General features: G+C 38.8%; 1 protein-coding gene and 1 pseudogene across 1 annotated transcript in view; both read right to left on the reverse strand.

The window, feature by feature from the left end:
* Dock3 (dedicator of cytokinesis 3) overlaps window positions 1-22,311 on the reverse strand; it is a 341,809-nt gene that overhangs the window by 283,071 nt on the left and 36,427 nt on the right. Inside the window, exon 2 of the mRNA XM_032910506.1 lies at window positions 17,920-18,003. Coding sequence (XP_032766397.1) covers window positions 17,920-18,003 — 84 coding nt within the window. The remainder of the gene's footprint in view (window positions 1-17,919; window positions 18,004-22,311) is intronic.
* LOC116907505 lies at window positions 7,021-9,903 on the reverse strand (annotated as a pseudogene).

The raw sequence follows: 22,311 nt of genomic DNA on the forward strand, positions 1-22,311 counted from the left end.
GGAAGCTGTTTTAAACAAAAATAACCATGTTAATCTCTGGGTTTGAGGCCAGCCTGTTCTATAGAGTGAGTTCCAGGACAGCCAAGGCTACATAGCAAAACCCTATCTTGAAAAACAAAAAACAAACAAAATAATGTTAGGCTGGAGAGCAAGAAACAAGCCACAGTTTTAGAAGACCTGGACTGACTTTCAAAGACAATAAATACATAAAATTATCATAAAGGTCATCAATTACAAAAAAGGGAGAAACTGAGAACACAAGACAATTACTGAAGAAGAAAGCACAATGGTTTGCAACTGTGAATACCATTAATAAGTGCTCAGTGATTACTTGATGTGAGAATGAGCACAGGGTTGTGAGATTTACATCTGTCCTCTTAACTATGCATAACATCTTCATTAGTCACACCAAACACTTTGTATAAATTAAATCACTTCAAATCAACTTGAAAAAATAGGGTTTACTTTTTCACTTTAATTCTGTTATATTAAACAAGCAAGTAAATAAGACAAATAAAATAAAAACTGTATATAAAATGTTCTATTTTTATTGTTTATTTACCTGGTCCACCCTCCAACTGTTCCACATCCCATACCTCCTTCTCCAGGAGAATGTACCCACCCCACCCACCCCACCAGACCTCTAAACCCCCTGGGGCCTCCAGTCTTTTGAGGATTAGGTGCATCTTCTCTGACTGCTGAAAATGCTCTGTTTTAAGATTTATTTATTATTATGTATACAGTGTTCTTCCTGCAGATGTTATGTATGTCCACAGACCAGAAACAGGCACCAGATCACTTTATAGATGGTTGTGAGCCATCATGTGGTTGCTGAGAATTGAACTCAGGACCTCTGGAAGAGCAGCCAGTGCTCTTAACCTCTGAGCCCTCTCTCCAGCCCTAAAAAATTCTTAATCTTGGTGTAAATATGAGATAATTTATGTGAAAGGCAAAACATTTAAACACATGAATAAAAAGTGGTAATGACTCTGTTTTGTTCCACATCCTTTTTTTTTTATCTTTATTAACTTGAGTATTTCTTATTTACATTTCGATTGTTATTCCCCTTCCCAGTTTCCGGGCCAACATCCCGATAACCCCTCTCCCCTTCTATAGGGGCTTCCCTTTCCCATCCTCCAACCATTACCACCCTCCCCCAAACAATCACGTTCACTGGGTGTTCAGTCTTGGCAGGACCAAGGGCTTCCCCTTCCACTGGTGCTCTTACTAGGCTATTCATTGCTACCTATGACGTTGGAGCCCAGGGTCAGTCCAGGTATATATTCTTTGGGTAGTGGTTTAGGACCTGGAAGCTCTGGTTGGTTGGCACTGTTGTTCATACAGGGTTGAGAGCCCCTTCAAGCTCTTCCAGTCCTTTCTCTGAGTCCTTCAACAGGGGTCCCGCTCTCAGTTCAGTGGTTTGCTGCTGGCATTCAACTATGTATTTGGTGTATTCTGGCTGTGTCTCTCAGGAGAGATCTACATCCGGTTCCTGTCGGCCTCCATTTCCTTGCTTCATCCATCTTATCTAGTTTGGTGGCTGTATATGTATAGGCCACATGTGGGGCAGGCTCTGAATGGGTGTTCCTTCTGCCTCTGTTGTAAACTTTGCCTCCCTATTCCCTGCCAAGGGTATTCTTGTTCCCCTTTTAAAGAAGGAGTGAAGCATTTGCATTTTGGTCATCCTTCTTGAGTTTCATGTGTTCTGTGCATCTAGGGTAATTCAAGAATTTGGGCTAATAGCCACTTATCAATGAGTACATACCATGTGTGTTTTTCTGTGATTGGGTTACCTCACTCAGGATGATATTTTCTAGTTCCATCCATTTCCCTATGAATTTCATAAAGTCATTGTTTTTGATAGCTGAGTAATATTCCATTGTGTAGATGTACCACACTTTCTGTATCCATTCCTCTGTTGAAGGGCATCTGGGTTCTTTCCAGCTTCTGGCTATTATAAATAAGGCTGCTACGAACATAGTGGAGCACGTGTCTTTGTTATATGTTGGGGCATCTTTTGGGTATATGCCCAAGAGAGGTATAGCTGAGTTCTCAGGTAGTTCAATGGCCAATTTTCTGAGGAACCTCCAGACTGATTTTCAGAATGATTTTAAGAGTCTGCAATCCCACCACCAATGGAGGAGTGTTCCTCTTTCTCCACATCCTCGCCAGCATCTGCTGTCACCTGAGTTTTTGATCTTAGCCATTCTCACTGGTGTGAGGTGAAATCTCAGGGTTGTTTTGATTTGCATTTCCCTTATGACTAAAGATGTTTAATATTTCTTTAGGTGTTTCTCAGCCATTCGGCATTCCTCAGCTGTGAATTCTTTGTTTAATAGGGTTATTTGTCTCCCTGCGATCTAACTTCTTGAGTTCTTTGTATATTTTGGATATAAGCCCTCTATCTGTTGTAGGATTGGTAAAGTTCTTTTCCCAATCTGTTGATTGTCGTTTTGTCCTAACCACAGTGTCCTTTGCCTTACAGAAGCTTTGCAGTTTTATGAGATCCCATTTGTCGATTCTTGGTCTTAAGAGCATAAGCCATTGGTGTTTTGTTCGGGAAATTTTCTCCAGTGCCCATGTGTTCAAGATGCTTCCCCACTTTGTCTTCTATTAGTTTGAATGTATCTGGTTTGATGTGGAGGTCCTTGATCCACTTGGACTTAAGCTTTGTACAGGGTGACAAACATGGATCGATATGCATTCTTCTACATACTGACCTCCAGTTGAACCAGCACCATTTGCTGAAAATGCTATCTTTTTTCCATTGGATGGTTTGGGCTCCTTTGTCAAAAATCAAGTGACCATAGGTGTGTGGGTTCATTTCTGGGTCTTCAATTCTATTCCACTGGTCTATCTGTCTGTCTCTGTACCAATGCCATTCAGTTTTTATCACTATTGCTCTGTAATATTGCTTGAGTTCAGGAATAGTGATTCCCCCTGAAGTCCTTTTATTGTTGAGGATACTTTTAGCTATCCTGGGCTTTTTGTTATTCCAGATGAATTTGCAAATTGTTCTGTCTAACTCTCTGAAGAATTGGATTGGTATTTCGATGGGGATTGCATTGAATCTGTAGATCGCTTTTGGTAAAATGGCCATTTTTACTATATTAATCCTGCCAATTCATGAGCATAGGAGATCTTTCCATCTTCTGAGGTCTTCAATTTCTTTCTTCAGAGGCTTGGAGTTCTTATCATACAGATCTTTTATTTGCTTGATTAAGTCACACCAAGGTATTTTATATTATTTGGGACTACTATGAAGGGTGTCATTTCCCTAATTTTTTTCTCGGCTTGTTTCTCTTTTGTGTAGAGGAAGACTACTGATTTATTTGAGTTAATTTTATACCCAGCCACTCTGCTGAAGTTGTTTATTAGCTTTAGTAGTTCTCTGGTGGAACTTTTGGGATCACTTAAATATACTATCCTATCATCTGCAAATAGTGGTATTTTGACTTCTTCTTTTCCAATCTGTATCCCCTTGATCTCCTTTTCTTGTCTGATTGCTCTGGCTAGAACTTCAAGAACTATATTGAATAAGTAGGGAGAGAGTGGGCAGCCTTGTCTAGTCCCTGATTTTAGTGGGATTGCTTCAAGTTTCTCTCCATTTAGTTTAATGTTAGCCACTGGTTTGCTGTATATGGCTTTTACTATGTTTAGGTATGGGCCTTGAATTCCTATTCTTTCCAGGACTTTTATCATGAAGGGTGTTGAATTTTGTCAAATGCTTTCTCAGCATCTAATGAAATGATCATGTGGTTTTGTTCTTTCAGTTTGTTTATATAATGAATTATGTTGATGGTTTTCCGTGTATTAAACCATCCCTGCATGCCCGGGATGAAGCCTACTTGATCATGGTGGATGATTGTTTTGATGTGCTCTTGGATTCGGTTTGCCAGAATTTTATTGAGTATTTTTGCGTCGATATTCATAAGGGAAATTGGTCTGAAGTTCTCTTTCTTTGTTGGGTCTTTGTGTGGTTTACGTATAAAGAGTGATTGTGGCTTCATAGGTAGTGCTCCATCTGTTTCAATTTTGTGGAATAGTTTGGATAGTATTGGTATGAGGTCTTCTATGAAGGTCTGATAGAATTCTGCACTGAACCCATCTGGACCTGGGCTCTTTTTGGTTTGGGAGACCTTTAATGACTACTTCTATTTCGTTAGGAGTTATGGGGTTGTTTAAATGGTTTATCTGTTCCTGATTTAACTTCGGTACCTGCTATCTGTCTAGGAAATTGTCCATTTCCTGCAGATTTTCAAGTTTTGATGAATATAGGCTTTTGTTGTAGGATCTGATGATTTTTTTTGAATTTCCTCTGATTCTGTAGTTATGTCTCCCTTTTCATTTCTGATTTTGTTAATTTGTACATACTCTCTGCATCCTCTCATTAGTCTGGCTAAGGGTTTATCTATCTTGTTGATTTTCTCAAAAAACCAACTTTTGGTTCTGTTGATTCTTTGTATGGTCCTTTTTGTTTCTACTTGGTTGATTTCAGCTCTGAGTTTGATTATTTCCTGCCTTCTACTCCTCCTGGATGTATTGGCTTCTTTTTGTTCTAGAGCTTTTAGGTGTGCTGTCGAGCTGCTGATATATGCTCTCTTCTGTTTCTTTCTGCAGGCACTCAGAGCTATAAGTTTTCCTCTTAGCACAGCTTTCATTGTGTCCCATAAGTTTGGGTATGTTGTACCTTCATTTTCATTAAATTCTAAGAAGTCTTTAATTTCTTTCTTTATTTCTTCCTTGACCAGGTTATCGTTGAGTAGAGCATTGTTCAACTTCCATTTATATGTGGGCATTCTTCCCTTATTGTTATTGAAGACCAGCTTTAGCCCGAGGTGGTCTAGTAGGACGCATGAGATTATTTCTATCTTTCTGTATCTGTTGAGGCCTGTTTTATGACCAATTATATGGTCAATTTTGGAGAAAGTACCATGAGTGGTGAGAAGAAGGTATACCCTTTTGTTTTAGAATAGAATGTTCTATAAATATCTGTTAAGTCCATTTGGTTCATGACTTCTCTTAGTCTGTCTATGTCTCTGTTTAATTTCTGTTTCCATGATCTGTCCATTGATGAGGGTGGGGTGTTGAAATCTCCTACTATTATTGTGTGAGGTACAATGTGTGCTTTGAGCTTTAATAAGGTTTCTTTTATATGTAGGTGCCCTTGTATTTGGAGCATAGATATTTAGGCAGTAGAATGCACGGTCCTCATTGTGTATCCAGTTTGTTAATCTATGTCTTTTTATTGGGGAGTTGAGACCATTGATGTTGAGAGATATTAAGAATTAGTGATTATTGCTTCCTGTTATATTCATATTTGGATGTGAGGTTATGTTTGTGTGCTTTTCTTCTCTTTGTTTTGTTGCCAAGACGATTAGTTTCTTGCTTTTTCTATGGTGTTGCTTGCCTCCTTGTGTTGGGCTTTACCATTTATTACCCTTTGTAGGGCTGGATTTGTAGAAAGATACTGTGTAAATTTGGTTTTATCATGGAATATCTTGGTTTCTCCATCTATGTTAATTGAGAGTTTTGAGAGTAACCTGGGCTGGCATTTGTGTTCTCTTAGGGTCTGTATGACATCTGTCCAGGATCTTCTGGCTTTCATAGTCTCTGGTGAGAAGTCTGGTGTGATTCTGATGTCTGCCTTTATATGTTATTTGACCTTTTTCCCTTACTGCTTTTAATATTCTTTATTTTGTGCATTTGGTGTTTTGACTATTATGTGATGGGAGGAGTTTCTTTTCTGGTCCAATGTATTTGGAGTTCTGTAGGCTTCTTGTATGCTTATGGGCATCTCTTTCTTTAGGTTAGAGAAGTTTTCTTCTATGATTTTGTTGAAGATATTTACTGGTCCTTTGAGCTGGAAGTCTTCACTCTCTTCTATGCCTATTATCCTTAGGTTTGATCTTCTCATTGAGTCCTGGATTTCCTGTATGTTTTAGACCAGTAGCTTTTTCCGTTTTACATTATCTTTGACAGTTGTGTCAATGATTTCTATAGAATCTTCTGCTCCTGAGAGACTCTCTTCTATCTCTTGTATTCTGTTGGTGATGCTTGTATATGCGGTTCCTTGTCTCCTCCTTTGGTTTTCTATATCCAGGGTTGTTTCCCTTTGTGCTTTCTTTATTGCTTCTATTTCCATTTTTAATTCCTTCACCTGTTTCATTGTGTTTTCCTGGAATTCTTTCACGGATTTTTGTGATTCCTCTCTATAGGCTTCTACTTGTTTATTTATGTTTTCCTGCGTTTCTCTAAGGGAGTTCTTCATGTCTTTCTTGAAGTCCTCCAGCATCATGATCAAATATGATTTTTAAATCTAGATCTTGCTTTTCTGGTGTGTTTGGATATTCAGTGTTTGCTTTGGTGGGAGAATTGGGCTCTGATGATGCCATGTAGTCTTGGTTTCTGTTGCTTGGGTTCCTGCGCTTGCCTCTCGCCATCAGGTTGTCTCTGGTGTTACCTTGTTCTGCTATTTCTGACAGTGGCTAGACCATCCTATAGGCCTGTGTGTCAGGAGTGCTGTAGACCTGTTTTCCTGTTTTCTTTCAGCCAGTTGTGGGAACAGAGTGTTCTGCTTTCGGGCATGTAGTCTTTCCTGTGGACCTGTGTCCTGAGTTCACCAGGCAGGTCACTTGGAGCAGAAAAGTTGATCTTACCTGTGGTCCCGTGACTCAAGTTGCTCGTGGGGGGGCTTCTTTTGAGCTCTCCGTGAGAGCGGTAACCAGGAGGGCCTGCACCGCCTTTTCCTGGAGCCCCCGTGCACCAGGGTCCCAGATGGCATTAGGTGTTTTCCTCTGGAGTCAGAAATGTGGGCAGAGTGTAGTCTCTTCTGGTTTCCCAGGCGTGTCTGCCCCTCTGAAGGTTTAGCTCTCCCTCCCACGGGATTTGGGTGCAGAGAACTGTTGATCGGTCCCTTCAGGTCCGGGCGGTATCTGGATCACGGGGGAGCTGCCACTTGAGTGCCCCTATCTTCCGGTTCCCAGAGGTTGTATACAGTTTCCTCTTGGGCCAGGGATGTGGGCAGGGGTGGGCAGTATTGGTGGTCTCTCCCGATCTGCAGTCTTAGGAGTACCCACCTGTCTGAGCGGTGAGCTCTCTCTCCCAAGGGGTTTGGGAGCAGTGAGCTGTGGGCCGGGATCAGCGAGCGTTCCACATCCTTTTTTTTCCTCATCTAGCAAAGTCTTTTATTCAAAAGCTTCTCAGTACCATCGAGTTATCAGAAAGAATGAGCTTCAGTTTTTCTCCCCACCCAACCCCCAATGCAGAGACAGACATAAAAGCATTCAATGGGGTGACCCTAGTGATGACAGTTCGGGCCCAATGAAGTTTAACCTGGTCCAGGTGAGCCCCACCGTTCAGAACAGGAAGGAATTATGTCAGTGCCAATCAGTCTTCCCTTCTCGAACTATGAGTCATATGAAACAACCTTGCAGAAGTTGAATTCAGCGACTGCCAGGTAGGAAGGACAGTGACCTGTGTGGCAGCATGCAGTGTTGAGAGTTCAAATTCCTGACTAACCCTCCCTAATCTACTCTAGGAACAAGGAGCCCAGGACTGTTTGTTCTCCGCACACCTCAGCCGCTCATCTTACTCTGTCTTACCACAAACACGAAGATGACAACAGTGGACAGCTACATCCAATTATTTTGCTAAAAGATCCTGAGCCCTCAGAGATGAGGAGAGCAGACAGGATGCCCCAATCATTCCCCTTTATTTTTTTCTTTATGAATATTTTGTTTTAGCATAAAGCATTTTTCTCAAAGAGGTTCCTGGAAGAGACTGGAAACCCAAGAGTCTGACTGTATCCTGTGGGAACAGCCACCCATGTAACTTTGGTTACAGTTCCAGGATCTGTCCTTGGCAGCTACATCTGATCCCATGGGAGGAGGAAAGAGCTGGAGGTGGTCCACTCATTCATTCCGCCAAAGACCTCATGGGGTCCCATGATGACAGGACAATGGGCTCCTGCTCTAACATAGTCAGCATCTCTTCTGGCACATGCTTCTTGTCCACCACCACCACATAGACATACTCAGAGAACCACTCATCGGTCATGCACAGGTAACCTTTGTGGCCATGGTCTTCACCCCATGAATTCTCTACTCTCCATTTCACAAATGCACCTTCCTCCTCATCCTTCTCTGAGACAGCAGTGAAAGTCATGGTGTGGGTCATGAGTGATTCACCAAAAGCCAACCTCTCAGCTTTATTCATGTTCTTCAAGACGACACTGAACACTAACTTGTGGTCATAGACATTCATGTCACTGAAGCCCAGCTTGCCACTGAGGCCCAGCTTGCCACTGAAGTACTTTCCAACATCACAACCAAACCATACAGCCCCTCCATCTCTGATGGAGGCAGCAACCATCTTTTTCAAGAAGTCAATGGGCTTGTTGTTATATAGCATTTTTCTCCCTCCAATCATATTGCTCAAGTAGTCTACTATGTACAATTTATTGTAGTTGTGCTGGGGCTGTTGGGTCATTCACAAAACAAATCTTATCTTCCATATTGAAGAGTGGCTGCAGGTGTTCCCTGTAAAACTGCAAGGGTGTTATGGAGCCAACCTTGTGGTAGTTTTTAATCTTTATCTTGCTACTCCCAGGTGAAGGTCTCTGGTGGGTTACCCAAACAGATGCACACTACTCTGAATATCTCCTCCATCATGGCATCTTGTGTAGATGAGATTTCTCCTTTGTTTGCTCCACTGTGTACCAGGTTCCGAAGTCATATACAGAATTCTGTCATCTTGTGATTCAGATATTGTTCATTCTACTGGTGGCCTCTGTTGTATGCAATTCAGGGAAGCATTTCTTAGGAACAACGCCATATTTTTCAACAATATTGACAAGTATATCCCATTGTCCACCATCATTTGTAAGGTTCATAAGCAAATACTGCACCAGTCTTCCATCTTCAGGCTCTTTTTTCTGGGTTGTGTCCACAAAAGCATTCAAGAAGGAATAACAACATTTAACCTTGTCCCAAAAAAACAGGTAAGACTGACTAAACTCAAATTCTTCAATGTTGTTTTTTTTTTTTTCATGAATATAAGTCTCATAACCTTCAAACAAGAAAAGATCCAGCATCATCCAGAGCTCTTCTGGTTGGTGACTGGCTTGCCTTCCTGAGGCACAATGTGCGGGAACACATGCTAAGCACCCTGGACTGTGGCCCTCTTCAGACAAATGCTCAGCAGATTGTGGGTGGTCCCGACATTCTGGGCAAGTCTGAACTGAAGGTCAGAATTTAGTTTCTGGATCAAAGCAGCTACCTTCTCCGATTTAGTCCTGCGTTGTTCATGGTGCCCAAACTGCCTCGTGGGAAAATGTTAGTTTTCAGGGTCCTCAGGTTAGCTCTGGGGTTATACTACAACACGCTGCCTAGCTGGCTGGACTTGGTTCTCCCTTGTTTCCCATTCTATGCTGGAAGTTTTACCATCTATAATTTCAACACCGAGGAACATCACTTAGGTAAATATACATTATTGTTGAGACTGTAAAATGAACTTGCTAGGCACCCAATCCAAGTGAAGCCATACTATCCCATAGAAGCAAAAAGTACCTCTATAAATGCTGCTGGCTGAGAAGCTGCAGAACAATGTGAGCAGTGTTATCTCAAAGAATGGAGCCTCTATAAAGACCAGGTCATGTGAGTCAATAATTAGCAGCCAAAACAGGTACAAACCAAGCAAGTAAGGTCAAAAGTACTAATTGGAGTTCAAGGTAGTACACCCTTTGACAAGACATTCCAAGCCTTTTCTCTCAAACATGTATTTCTCACTGACAAAAAGTAAAACAATCCAAACTTACCGGTCTTTAAACCAATAACAAACACCTAGGTAGAGAGAGATCACAGTCTAGCAAAAGATACATTAAAAAAAACCCAAAGAACAAACAAAAACAACAACGACAACAACAAAAAACCCAAGTACAATCTCTTCTCTATCCCATAACTTAAATTCTGATTTAAATTTTTTGAAAAATCATTCAGGTTGTTAAGATGGCTCAGCAAGTAAAAGTATTTGTTGCACAAGCTTGGTGACCTAAGTTTAATCCTCAGCACCATGTAAAACTGGAAAGAAAAAAACAATTCCACAGCATTGTTTCTGACCTCCAAACAGGCACCAGGGCACACATGCTATCAATACAAGTAATAATAAAAAGAATTTCAACTGTTTTCTTGTGAGGAACAGACTATAATGAGTGCACAATCTAAAACCATGAAATAAGAAACCAACGGTGAATTTGTAGGCCAAAAACAAAACCTACAACCTTTAAAACAATATTTTCTTACTTGGTATATCAATAAAATATGCAGTCTTCAAATTCTTGGTGTCTTTTTTAAATTATATAGCTAATAATAGACAAGGAAGAAAGTGTCAATCAATTATAAGTCTAAGAAACCTTTAGCAGAATTCAACCCCCAAAAGTATTCAAAAGGCTGACTTTCAAAATTATCTTTCCATTATTTTCACTGAAAAGCTTAAAAAGAATAACCTTGTATATTTATGCACATAATTTGCTATTATAAATCTTTATGATCTATAACTATAAAGTTGGCAATCAGAAATAACTAAATATGCAATCAAATCTGGGAATTTTTTCCATATGAACCATTATTGTCTTAAAATTAGTTATTTTAGAAAACTCTAAACAAATTTGAATACTACTACCACAGAATGGTGCCATGTACATTCCTTAAACTGCTCTGGAACCAGTCTCACAAACATGCCAGAGTCATTACAAATATCTATTTTAATTATCTTACAGAAAGAAAATTTGAGGATTAGCAAGGTTATGCCCATTACCCTTAACCCTCCACAACAAAGGGATATACAGAACTCTGGTTTTTCAAGATCCACCTCACTATCTCTATGAAGTCAAGGATATATCCAATGTAAATACAATACAAAATAACAGTGACTAGTGAAGACTTCTAAACACAAAGGGTAGCTATCAGGTTGAGTTGCCCAAAACCATTCATCAATTCCCAGGACATAAGATATTACCATTTTGAAGCTCTAATAAATTTTACACACAAAACTACAAGACAAATGAAATCCCTCCCCCACCCAACAGAGGCTATCTTTAAGCTTCAAGGAAAAGTAAACACAAGCCTACCAGAGCGTCATCAAACTGAAGCTTCTTTTTATGATAGCCCATGGGCTATTGCTAACTTAAAATTCACGAGTGAAATTTTTTCCTTTTGCCCAGTGAACCATGGTTTCAAACTACCACTATTTATAAAATTACATCTGACAAATATACTTAATTAAAATAACCTATCCAGGAAAAGAACAAGTTCCAATCAACTAAATAGATCTAAGATCTCTTAAAAATCATATTTTGCCTCCATATTCAATTATGAATTGAATGCTGAGACAAACATAAAAAACTGGTGGCGATGAGTAACTACAAGAAGATCATCTCCAGTTTTGGCTCCTGAACTGGCCATCTTGTGATGTAAAACTAGATTTTACAACCTGACAACCAAGGACAAGCAACATAAGTCAGAGAAGCTGGAGAGTTATCAAGGGACTGCATGTATTTCGCTCAGCCTAGTCTCTCCCTGGTATATACAGACTTCCACAGCCGCCTTGTACTGTTAAACCTAAGAGTAGTAAAAGAGAAATTACCTACAAACCCACAGGACTAAGTCTAGCTCAACAAGATCCTACGACCAGTCTGTCTGCCTCTATCCTCAAATTCAGAATCATTCAGTATTCACTGAGCAACCTGCACACTTTTGTTATATGCATGACACCACTTCATATTTCCTTACATTTTAATTTTCTGAACTAAGAACACATGCAGCGATGCTTCTAGTGTTATGTAGAATATATAGAAAAAATGAAAACTGTGATTAAATTTAATTCTTTTACACATTAAACTTAATTTGCTAGAATAATAGAATTTTTCAGACATAGGTTTTTAAGTGCTTAGAGATATATTATACAAATGTACTTGAAATACTTCCACTTCAAATTTCATGATTTTTGAACATAAAGTAATTGCCTGTATTACTATAAACAAAGTTTTAGAGCTACAAGTACCTTTCTTTTTATTGAAAAGCTGTAAACTATCCATATGCCACCAGTAAGTAGCAGGGAATATTTTCCCACCAAGTACACCTAATGAAAACAGTATCCATCCATTGTTCTCTTATATCATCTTTTTATAACATTAGTAGTTATAACTGTGGGATGGTAAAGCCATGCCAGTTAGATTGGTAAGGAAAGCATGTTGAGACCCGGAGACACTGTGGGCACACACCTGAGACTTAGGCGATTCCCCACTCCTTGCCAGATTCCTGGCCAGGAACAAGTGCTACACTCCCCAAGTAAGGAAATGTGGCCTGTGGCCTTAGGCCCAGAACTGAGTTCTCCATGCTAAAAAGGTACGTAGAGGCCCTCAGGCCTTAGCCAGTAAGTTTTTCTTCCCAAATATTCCTCCCTGCAAATGGTATTTAATCCCAGGTCCACCCTAAGAAGTGGGTACAGTTCAGCATACATCCATTTTCTACATTGAACAGTCAATAAACGATATGGATAAACATGGACTGTCTCTCTCATCTATCACAGGCATGGGAAACATGCAGGTCTTCTACAGAGCCACAGCTAACTCTCCCATAGAAGGCCTCTCTGCACTTCCAGCCTGCCTCCACCAAGCTAAGGACAATCACCACTGAGACAAGCCAGAGCTGCCCTTTCCCTGTCCCTCCCACCACCCCACCAAGCCCTCCATCTCCCATTGATGCTGTCCCCGCCCAACCCCCACCCCTAACCCCGACTCAGCTCTCAGATCTGTGACTACTAGCAGCACCTGGATGCTCAAGAGTCCAGGGCTCCTTGACCCAGCCTTGGACCCCAGAACTTCCCACATCTCAGACATCTCAGACTGTGCCTTCTTACCCCTTGTATGGTGTCTCCACACTTCTCTGAAGCTCAGAACCAGGCTAGAGATGGGCAGAATGTGGACCCACATAAACACTGTTTCTTTCATTTCTATATCCAAGTCTGACAGTTAACTCCTTTTCTGCTACTGATTGTTGCCTGAACATTACAGTAATTCAAAATAGAAAAACAAAATAAAACAAAACAAAAAACAAATTAAACAAATGGGAAATTAGCAGGATATATGTGAATCAAAAAAGAAAAAAAACTCAAAAGGAAAGCATAAAGTTTCTAGAAGATTACATTTTGATCTGCTCACTAACTGATTTACTCTGAGAAACACAAAGACTAAACTCATTATTTATTTTCTCTCTCTACAAAGTAATTATGCCAATATTTGGTTTACTCAGCTCGAAGAAAAAGGAAAAGAATTTATCAATATTTATAATGCTTAGATCTCTCTGGATAAGGGATTTTTTTTAAGGCAGTGTTTCTCTGTGTAGCCTTGGCTATTCTGGAATTTACTCTGTAGATGAGGTTGGCTTCAAACTCATGAGATCTGCCTGCCTCTGCATCCCAAATGCTGAGATTAAAGGCATGAACCACCACTGCCCAGCCATAAAAGAACTTTTTTAAACACTGCCTCACTCAAGGAACCATTTCTTCAATATTACTTTAAAAAAGAATATAAAATTTGTGTAAAATTCTAACTACAATATAGTTCAGGAAAAAACAGATTTATTTTCTCCATCTTCAAGATAGAAATATTCTAACAGAACAGCCAGCATCAATTTTAAGACTATAGACTACAGGAACACAGAATTAAGTCCAAACATACTAAGAGAATTAAAAGGCAGAAGTGTTCAGCAGAAACTAGAATCAAGTGAAAACATTACAGAAGTACACAACAGAATCAAAGTGAAATAGCTTATAAATCATCAATCAGTCTAAAAAGACAAAAGCCTGGAATCTATGTGTCATTCCAGATTAGGCAAATTTTCCTCTCTTCCCAAAGTATCCTATAGTGTAGATAACAGGGAGATATCTTTTAAACACATATGTACACTTCGTGTGTTTGTGAGTGTTGCATTTGACAGACAGACAGACAAGACAGACAGACAGACAGACAGACAGAGAATTCCTTCCTAGAAGTGCTATACCACGTATATGTGGAGGTCAGAGAGTATAAACAGATGGCAAGTGTCATATTACTGGCCCCCAGCAGTCATCTTGAAAAGGTCTTGTCTGAGATTTTTAGTCTGGAGTCAAAAATCTCTTTATGTTTCTATCTCTAGAACCCACAGCAAATATCAATTTACTGAATAAGTGAATGGATATCTGCCTTGAAAGTTAGTTTGCCTATAGAAAAATTCCAAAATAAATAAATCAAAAAAGGCAATAAGAGGTCTGTGTAGAGGTAAATACACTGTGGTACATAAAGTCACAAAGGTTGCTTTCACTTTCAGACTATAAAAAACTAAGGAAACCAGCTGTATGAACTGGGTAGTAAGGCAACAAGTGATTAAATGTGATTGAGTGTAGGAGCTAAACCTAGGAACTCCAGAGTCTGTGAAGTAGTAGTGTGCAAAAAACTTGCCATTATACCACCCTCCCCATTTCACTATAGAAAGCATCACCCTATCTGTCCCTAGCAGGCATCCCATAAGGTGCCAGACAGAGAGGTTTGCAGTATCAGACCGTGAAGGAAAAAAACAAACAATACTAAAGTAAACTGCTGTCAGGGCTGTGGGTGATAAGTGACTATTTGAAAACTCTCCTATTTGCAAAATAACTGAGAAATGTCATACATGTCTCTAGTAACAAAACATTACAATGTGATGATTAATCTTCACTGCCAATTTGATTGAATTTTAAATCACCATGGAAACAGACCTGATGGTATATCTATGAGAATATTTTCAAAAAATGGTAGAGTATAAAAACACACCCTAAATGTGGCACCATTCTGTGGGGTCTTGAAGGGAATAAAATGAAGAACGCCAGCAGAGCCTTGACTCTGTGCTTCTTGACTGCAAATGCAATCTGACCACTCCTGGTCACACTCCTAGGGCCATGACTTCCCCTCCATGAAGCACTGTCTCCTTCTTTAGACTGATTTTGTCAAGTATTTTATCACAGCGACAAAAAAAGTCACTAACACACAAGCTGCAGTGTTAAGCACTACAGAAAGAGAGTCAGCCACAACCTACGTTCTCCCACAAGGCACATAGCCTGAGAAGTCACTGAAACATCATCTGGTCAGCCCTGGTGGAGAAAATCCACTCTTTCCCATATAACTAACCTTCTTGGCAAACAAAAAGATTTTTTACTTTATTTCACATATTTTTACTAAAATTGGCTTTTTTGTTATACCTACTTGGCCTGAATATATAATGTGTATATATATTATATATATATATATATGAAATATATTTTATATATTTCTTTTCTCTTTTCTTCTTTAAAATTGTTTACCTTTTTCTTTTTCGCTTATTCTTCAGACAGATCTTTCTCATCTTCCTTCTCATCCCCACTTGCTATCTTTTACTAGCTTTTTAAATCTTTCATCTTTATTACTATTTAGTTCATTATTTTGTCCTTTGCTTTGCTATTCTTATTGGTGTTAGAAAGGCTCTTGTTTTAGTTACTGTCCTCTTTCGATATCTTGCTTGTTTTTATGATGTGGTTATCACTATTGTCTTCCAAACAGTGCTAGGGATGAGACCCAAACGTCTTTGAGTCCAACTGGGAAAATTTATCTAAATCCAGGTAAGTTTTACTTTGTGTAAACCTTATTATATATACATATACAAGTATATATACATATACGGATGGAGAGGGAAAAATTTAACTTAGATCCTCTGCAAGAGCAGTAAGTTCTCTTAACTACAGAGCCATTTCATCAGCCCCCCACCCCCCATTTTTTGCACTCATTCTGGGTTCTTGTTTTTGTAAGACCTTGAGAATGCATTTAGTTGATATGTCTTGGTGGTTGTGGTTGTTATTGCTGCTAATGTCGGCACTGTAATAACTATAGTTTCCTCTTAGAATTTTCTCTACTGTATTTCATACCTTTTGGATTGTTATGTTTAATTCTATGATTTTTCTCTTCTAATTAATTTTTTCAAAAACTATATTTTGATCACAACATTAAATAACTACATATGACAGAAAAAATAACCTTCTATTTTTCTTTTATTATTTTTATCATGAAGAAAATTGACTTACCCTTAAGAAAATTTAAAAATGAGCACTGCATTGGAGACAATTTTCCAGCAAAGTATACTACTAAACATGTCTATTTCTAGGGGCTGGAGAAATGGCTCTGCAATAAAGAACACTTGTAGCTACTGTAGAAAATCTGGGGGTTTAGTTCCCACATAATGGCTCCCAATTATCCATAATTCCAGTTTCAATGGGACTAAATGCCTTATTCCAACTTTTGAGGATACTAGGGACTCAGGCAAGTCATGTAGATACATAAGCTTTCTAAAAATCTAATTTAAAAATTTTTAACATTTGTTTATAGAGTCATGTTAGGTTACATTTACAAGCCATCATAATAACAACCTAACTAGATCAGAGTGTCACTTCCACATGCCCGCAACACAGCAGTTCCTCTCCTTTATTTCATTTAAAGTGACCTCTAGTCATGCCAAATGGATAGATGAGGCTAATGGAGCTACTTCCCACAACATCAATTGTTCTTATCTTTTGGTTAGCTTTTTTGTTAGTTTTTGTTTTCCTGTTTCTGTATGTGTATTTGTGTGTATGATGTGTATTCATGTGTATGTGCAAATCTGTAAGTATTGTGTGTGCAGGCAGGTAGAAGCCAGAGTTGACAGGGATGTTTTCTTCAATCATTCAACACCTTTTCTTTTTTTACTTGTATGAGGGTGGAAATATGCATGTGAATGTGGGAACCCACAGAGGCCAGAGGTGTTGGCTCTCCCTAAGAAGACTGTGAACCTCCTAATGTGGGTGCTGGGAATAAAACTTGAGTTCTCGGGGTTGGGGATTTAGCTCAGTGGTAGAGCGCTTGCCTAGCAAGCACAAGGCCCTGGGTTCGGTCCCCAGCTCCGAAAAAAAGAAAAAAGAAAAAAGAAAAAAAAAAAACAAACCTTGAGTTCTCTTAAAAGCACAGTGCATCTTCTTAACCTATGAGCTGTATCTCCAGCCCCTGCCACACTGTATTTTTTAGACAGAAACCCTCACTGAATGTGGAACTCAGATACTTAGCTAAACTGGCTGGCTCCAGCTGGTCTGTGCCCCAGTGCTAGGGTTATGGATGTGGCACTGGGGATCCAAACGCAGATTCCCCTGTATGAGCAGTAGGTACTCTAACATCTTAGCTCTCTTCCCAGTACCCTAACTTTTTGCTAATGCTTTGATTCTGTATAATTTCTAACTTAATTTTACTGTAGAATTTTGAAGACTGTATTTTCAGAATACAAGAATATCATAATAAAACAAGATACATATATAATAGGATAGTAGTGGAACCAGATTTCACCGGAGCATTTATTTTGTCTTACTACAGATTATCTAGGCAATCTGACAGAAAAACAAAGATGAACCAATAAATAATTCACTCAAATGCAGATAAGTACAAGTAGAAATTAAAAATGATCATGACATAATATATAAAATTAGAATTCTGGTGACCGGAAATGTCTGTTACTATATTAGAGCCACCTTTTTGTTGAATATAAATTAGGAAATATTTTAACAGAGTTTAGTATGTTTAATAATGGCTTAACAAAGATTGCTGGGTTGGAGAGATGGCTCAGCGGTTAAGAGCACTGACTGCTCTTCCAGAGGTCCTGAGTTCAATTCCCAGCAACCACATGATGGCTCACAACCACCTGTAACAGATTCTGGTGTATCTCAAGACAGCTACAATGTACTCATATACATTAAATAAAATATTTTAAAAAAAACAAAGATTGCTAAAAACCTATTAGAACAACCATAACTGTAATTAATCGTTATTTCTGTGTTTTATAGGCGCACACTTACCTTCACATTTCTCAAGAATCTGAACTGTTTCTCCTATTTCTAAGACCAGGCCTTGAGGGACAGATCCTCGAAAGCTGCATATCACTAGAAAAGCAAGAATAAACATATCAGTTAATAATTTTTTAAATACAGTCAGAGTCACTGAATTAAGCACTGAATTTTCAATATAAACTCTCCATTATTTCATGATTCTTGCTTAATATGTGAGCCTCTTTAATATAGTCAATATATTGTGAATGGCAATATCATTAAGTAAGTCAGAAAGTTACGTACATTGTGGCACAATTATCATTCCTGAGTGGTGTGTATGTGCTCCTATATTAAAATATTTCATGTATGAACACTCCTCCTGTCCCTCAGCATGACCTAGTTTCACATACTTTATCTAAACAAATGTGTTAGTAATCCTGATTAACAGACTGGCCAAGCATCAAACCAAAGAATTCAGGCCCGGTATCAGAACAGTGTCTATGGATGGAACTCAAGAGCTACTATGACAGGTCAGCTACTGTACACTATTGTAGATTACAAAATGGCCCAACTTCTATACTAGCCCTGATGACCCATTTTATGCTAGGCTATCCTCCAAACACCTAAGGGATCATCCCAGCACGAAGTCAGCCTCCAAGACATATGGCTGAAGACCTGTACCATCCTCCAAGCACACACCTGAGAACTAAGGCACCAGACCAACCTCTTGAAAAAGAATTGACTACCCACATGCAAATCCAAGCACAAGACCAGGCCATCCATGAATCCAAGAACTCCATCATCAAGGCCACCTGCAGAACCTGCCAAATGGCTCACCCAAACTCTCTAGACAGAGAGACTTGACAGTGTTTGCCATGACAAAGCCAACACATAAAGACTGGAGGAAGAAACATTTATTTCTTCAAATGCAAGCACCAAAGCCAAAGAAAGATCACAAGTAATCAGCAAAACATGAAACTGCCACCAAGGGAACAGACAAAGCACTACTACCTCACAAAATAAACAGAGCTGGACATGTGAGACACACTTATCATTTCAGCACTCAGGAGGTAGAGGTGTGATGGGCCAGATGTGGATGAAGAAATTCTAAAGAGACCCTGTGTCCCTCAATAAGACTACTGCAACTATAGACCTCAAGAAACTAGCATTACCCAGGAATCTCACGCTAGAAAAAGAAAAAGCCTAAAGTCTGGGCAGCCAAAGTTTTCTTCCAGAAAACAGAAGACAATAATGGGAGGTTCTTATTCTTGCAGCTGGGGGATTTGGAAATGGACTCAGAAGACCATGTTGGAGTTTGGAAAAATGGAAACAAGCTGTCTGGGTATGACTCTTGGTTTGGGTCCAAGAGAAAAGGGAAAGGGAGCAGACAGGCTAAACATGTTGGCAGTTGTTGGGGAAAAGGAGAAAATCAGTGTGGTCACAAAGACATTGAATCTAGGGTCTCTGTTGGACTACTAAATTCAATATTTACATCTGTACCAGAATAGTCTTAGATAGATATAGATATAATACACTGTGTAACTCTAACAAATGCAGTATGAAGAAAATGCTACTGGAGATGTTGCTCGCCTTTTGGTTTTACATATATGTATCTATGGCTATCAGCAGCATGTAACAGTTTCATCATCAATTTGAGAGCTTGTTTGTTCACATTCCTTTTTAATAAGAAGAACCCAAATCTTGTAGCATTAAAGCAACAGCCATCCCCATCTTTATACCTCAGCATTTTCTTCACACTCCCCTCTGTTCAAAGAGCTCTATTTTCTTGGTATATAAAACTTACTGAAAAAATAAAGCAGTACTGCCATAGACTGCTATTTTACATATTTAAAACTGCATTGCTGCATCTTCTCCCTTCCGTTATGATTCTGTGCTTAAGGTATTAGATGAGTTTCTAAAAAGGAACTAATATTCGTAATGATAAAAACACTTCAAGACTTATCATTTATCTTCACTAACCTTTGTCCTTTACTTTGATTTTACAATCTACAGTTTTAACTTAAATTCATCTGCTATCTGTTTAAACAGAACTATCGATACTGCTAAGAAACAGCTGCAGCCCACCCTTCCTTCCTGTCTGCCTAGTCTTTTTTAAAGAAATGTCCTAATGACTAGAATTGAATACACTATCCAGTTCAAGTTTATATAGCTGGATATGAAGTAGCTTAGGAGAAGAAAAGCAAAAATTTTCATAAAAATCCAACTTCTGTCAATCTGTCTCTTTGTTTTATACTATCTTCTTTTTGATCACTTTTCCTAAGACTCAACATTTTAGTAGTTTGACTTATTAATTGGTTTGGAAATGTTGCTGTACTGTGTGTCTTGAACTCTCATCTCACTGTATATATGATTTAAGAGATTTCAATAGAAATCACAAATTAACACTTCAACCAGTTTTGCAAGTTTCCATTTTGCTAAACTACTTAAAAAACATCATTCAATTACAAACTTCATTTGCTTATTGTTACAGGAATAAAACAATAGCTTTTAAAGACATTTTAATACAGTATTTTTATTAATTCTTTCGGAATTTCACATCATACACCCCATCACACTCACTTCCCCATCTTCCCATATCTGCATGCCCACTTGTGACCTCCCCGAACAAAATAACAACAAAAACAGTCCAGATGGGACAGACTGCCCAGATAGGCATGCCCCTACCAACCACACTAGGAAGAGACATTTTCAATCAACCACAGACCTCTCACACCTCTCACTGCCCAAAATAAATTCAAACTTTGGGGTTTTCTTTTCTAGTTATCCATTAACCGCATTATAAACAGCCCAGAGATCATGAGGATGCTTAGAAAGTTGACTATTCAGTTTCTTGGCTCTGAAAATACAGACGTTGTTATTTTTAAAAGTATCTGTTAGAAACTGAGAAATATAAAGCAGTCTGAGCCCCTAAATAGTTACATGCCATCTTAGGACATTTTAAAACTTAAGTACAAATACTGTTCTGCTCTAATGACAGTTTATGTTTAACTTAAAATAAAGATTTTGGCCATGTGATAGTGGTGCATGCCTTTAATCCCAGCACTAGAGAGGCAGAGGCAGGTAGATCTTCAAGATCTAGGCCACCTGGTCTACATAGTGAATTCCAGGACAGCCAGCCCTACACAGAGAAACCTTTGGGGAAAAAAAGAACGAAAAAATAGAAAAAAGAAAAAAGACAAGGTTTTGTCTTTTTTTTTTTAACATTTCAGGCTTGGACAGCAAATAACTTAGCAAAGCTGAAATCCATTTAAGTATCTGTTTGTATTAAAGTCTCTTAAATAACTTCTTTGTAAGCAACTATCTTTAAATAATACCCTATGTATCTATATGACTTTCAGAAGCATATTAACTATATATCTGAACTTTATATAGTATAAAAATGTTTACAAACTCAAAGACATATAAAGTTAATGCACTCAAAATACCAGTAACATCTGTTGTTCCCAGGGCCTTCCCAGAAGCCAAGTATGGCCAACAATAACAGCAGCTGCAACCAGAGCCAGCCTCAGCAATGGGCACTGCAGACCAGAGTAAGGCCCTGCTTTCCCTCGGCCCTGAGTCAGGCTAAATAGCTTGAGATTACACCCTGGGAACATAGAAATGCAAGGCAGCCCTATGACAGTCTATGGAGATAGAAATTATGGAAGGCTAATCAGTTAATTCCTCCTATCCATGCAGCTGTACTAACTGATACAAACAATGGGATCTTCTCATGCTGCACTGGACTTGCTACTGCCCAACTGGAAAGTGCTTAAAATGGAAATCCTGGAGAAATAGCTCCATGGTTAATAGCACCACCACTGCTCTTCTAAAAGACCCAAGCATGAGTCCCAGCATCCATACGGTGGCTCATAGCCATCTCTAATTCCATTTCTGGGGATTCAACCCCCAGATTTAATCCTCACGGGCATTGCCTGTATGTGGTGCATGAATATATGAATATATATATATATGCAAAGTTCATATACATAAAATAATTTTTTAACTTTTTAAAACATTCATTACCTGTGGTATAATTTCAACATCTAAATGTCTTACAGACTTTAAAAGGTACCAGGAAAAAAATCTGTCATCTGAAAAATCATATCATCTGAAACATTTTTCTGTGAATGAAAGAGAGAGAGAGAGAGAGAGAGAGGACATACATGTACTTTTCCCTAACAAAATATAATAAAATGTTATTATACATATGGTACACACTTGTAAACAACTTGTCTGTAATAACTAACACTGTTCTATAAATTTTTGTAAGACTAATTTCTTAAAAGTCTTTGTAATTCTTCTATGTATAAGAATGAATGCTCAATTCACTGTGCAGCTGTAAGTCATTCCAGTCAAAACAGTTAAGATGGGAGCCCAAAGACCAACACTATTGATACCATTTCCCACTCCACCACCCAC

The sequence above is a fragment of the Rattus rattus genome, chromosome 8 (genome assembly GCF_011064425.1).
Source record: "Rattus rattus isolate New Zealand chromosome 8, Rrattus_CSIRO_v1, whole genome shotgun sequence".
In the NCBI taxonomy this organism is placed as follows: Eukaryota; Metazoa; Chordata; class Mammalia; order Rodentia; family Muridae; genus Rattus; species Rattus rattus.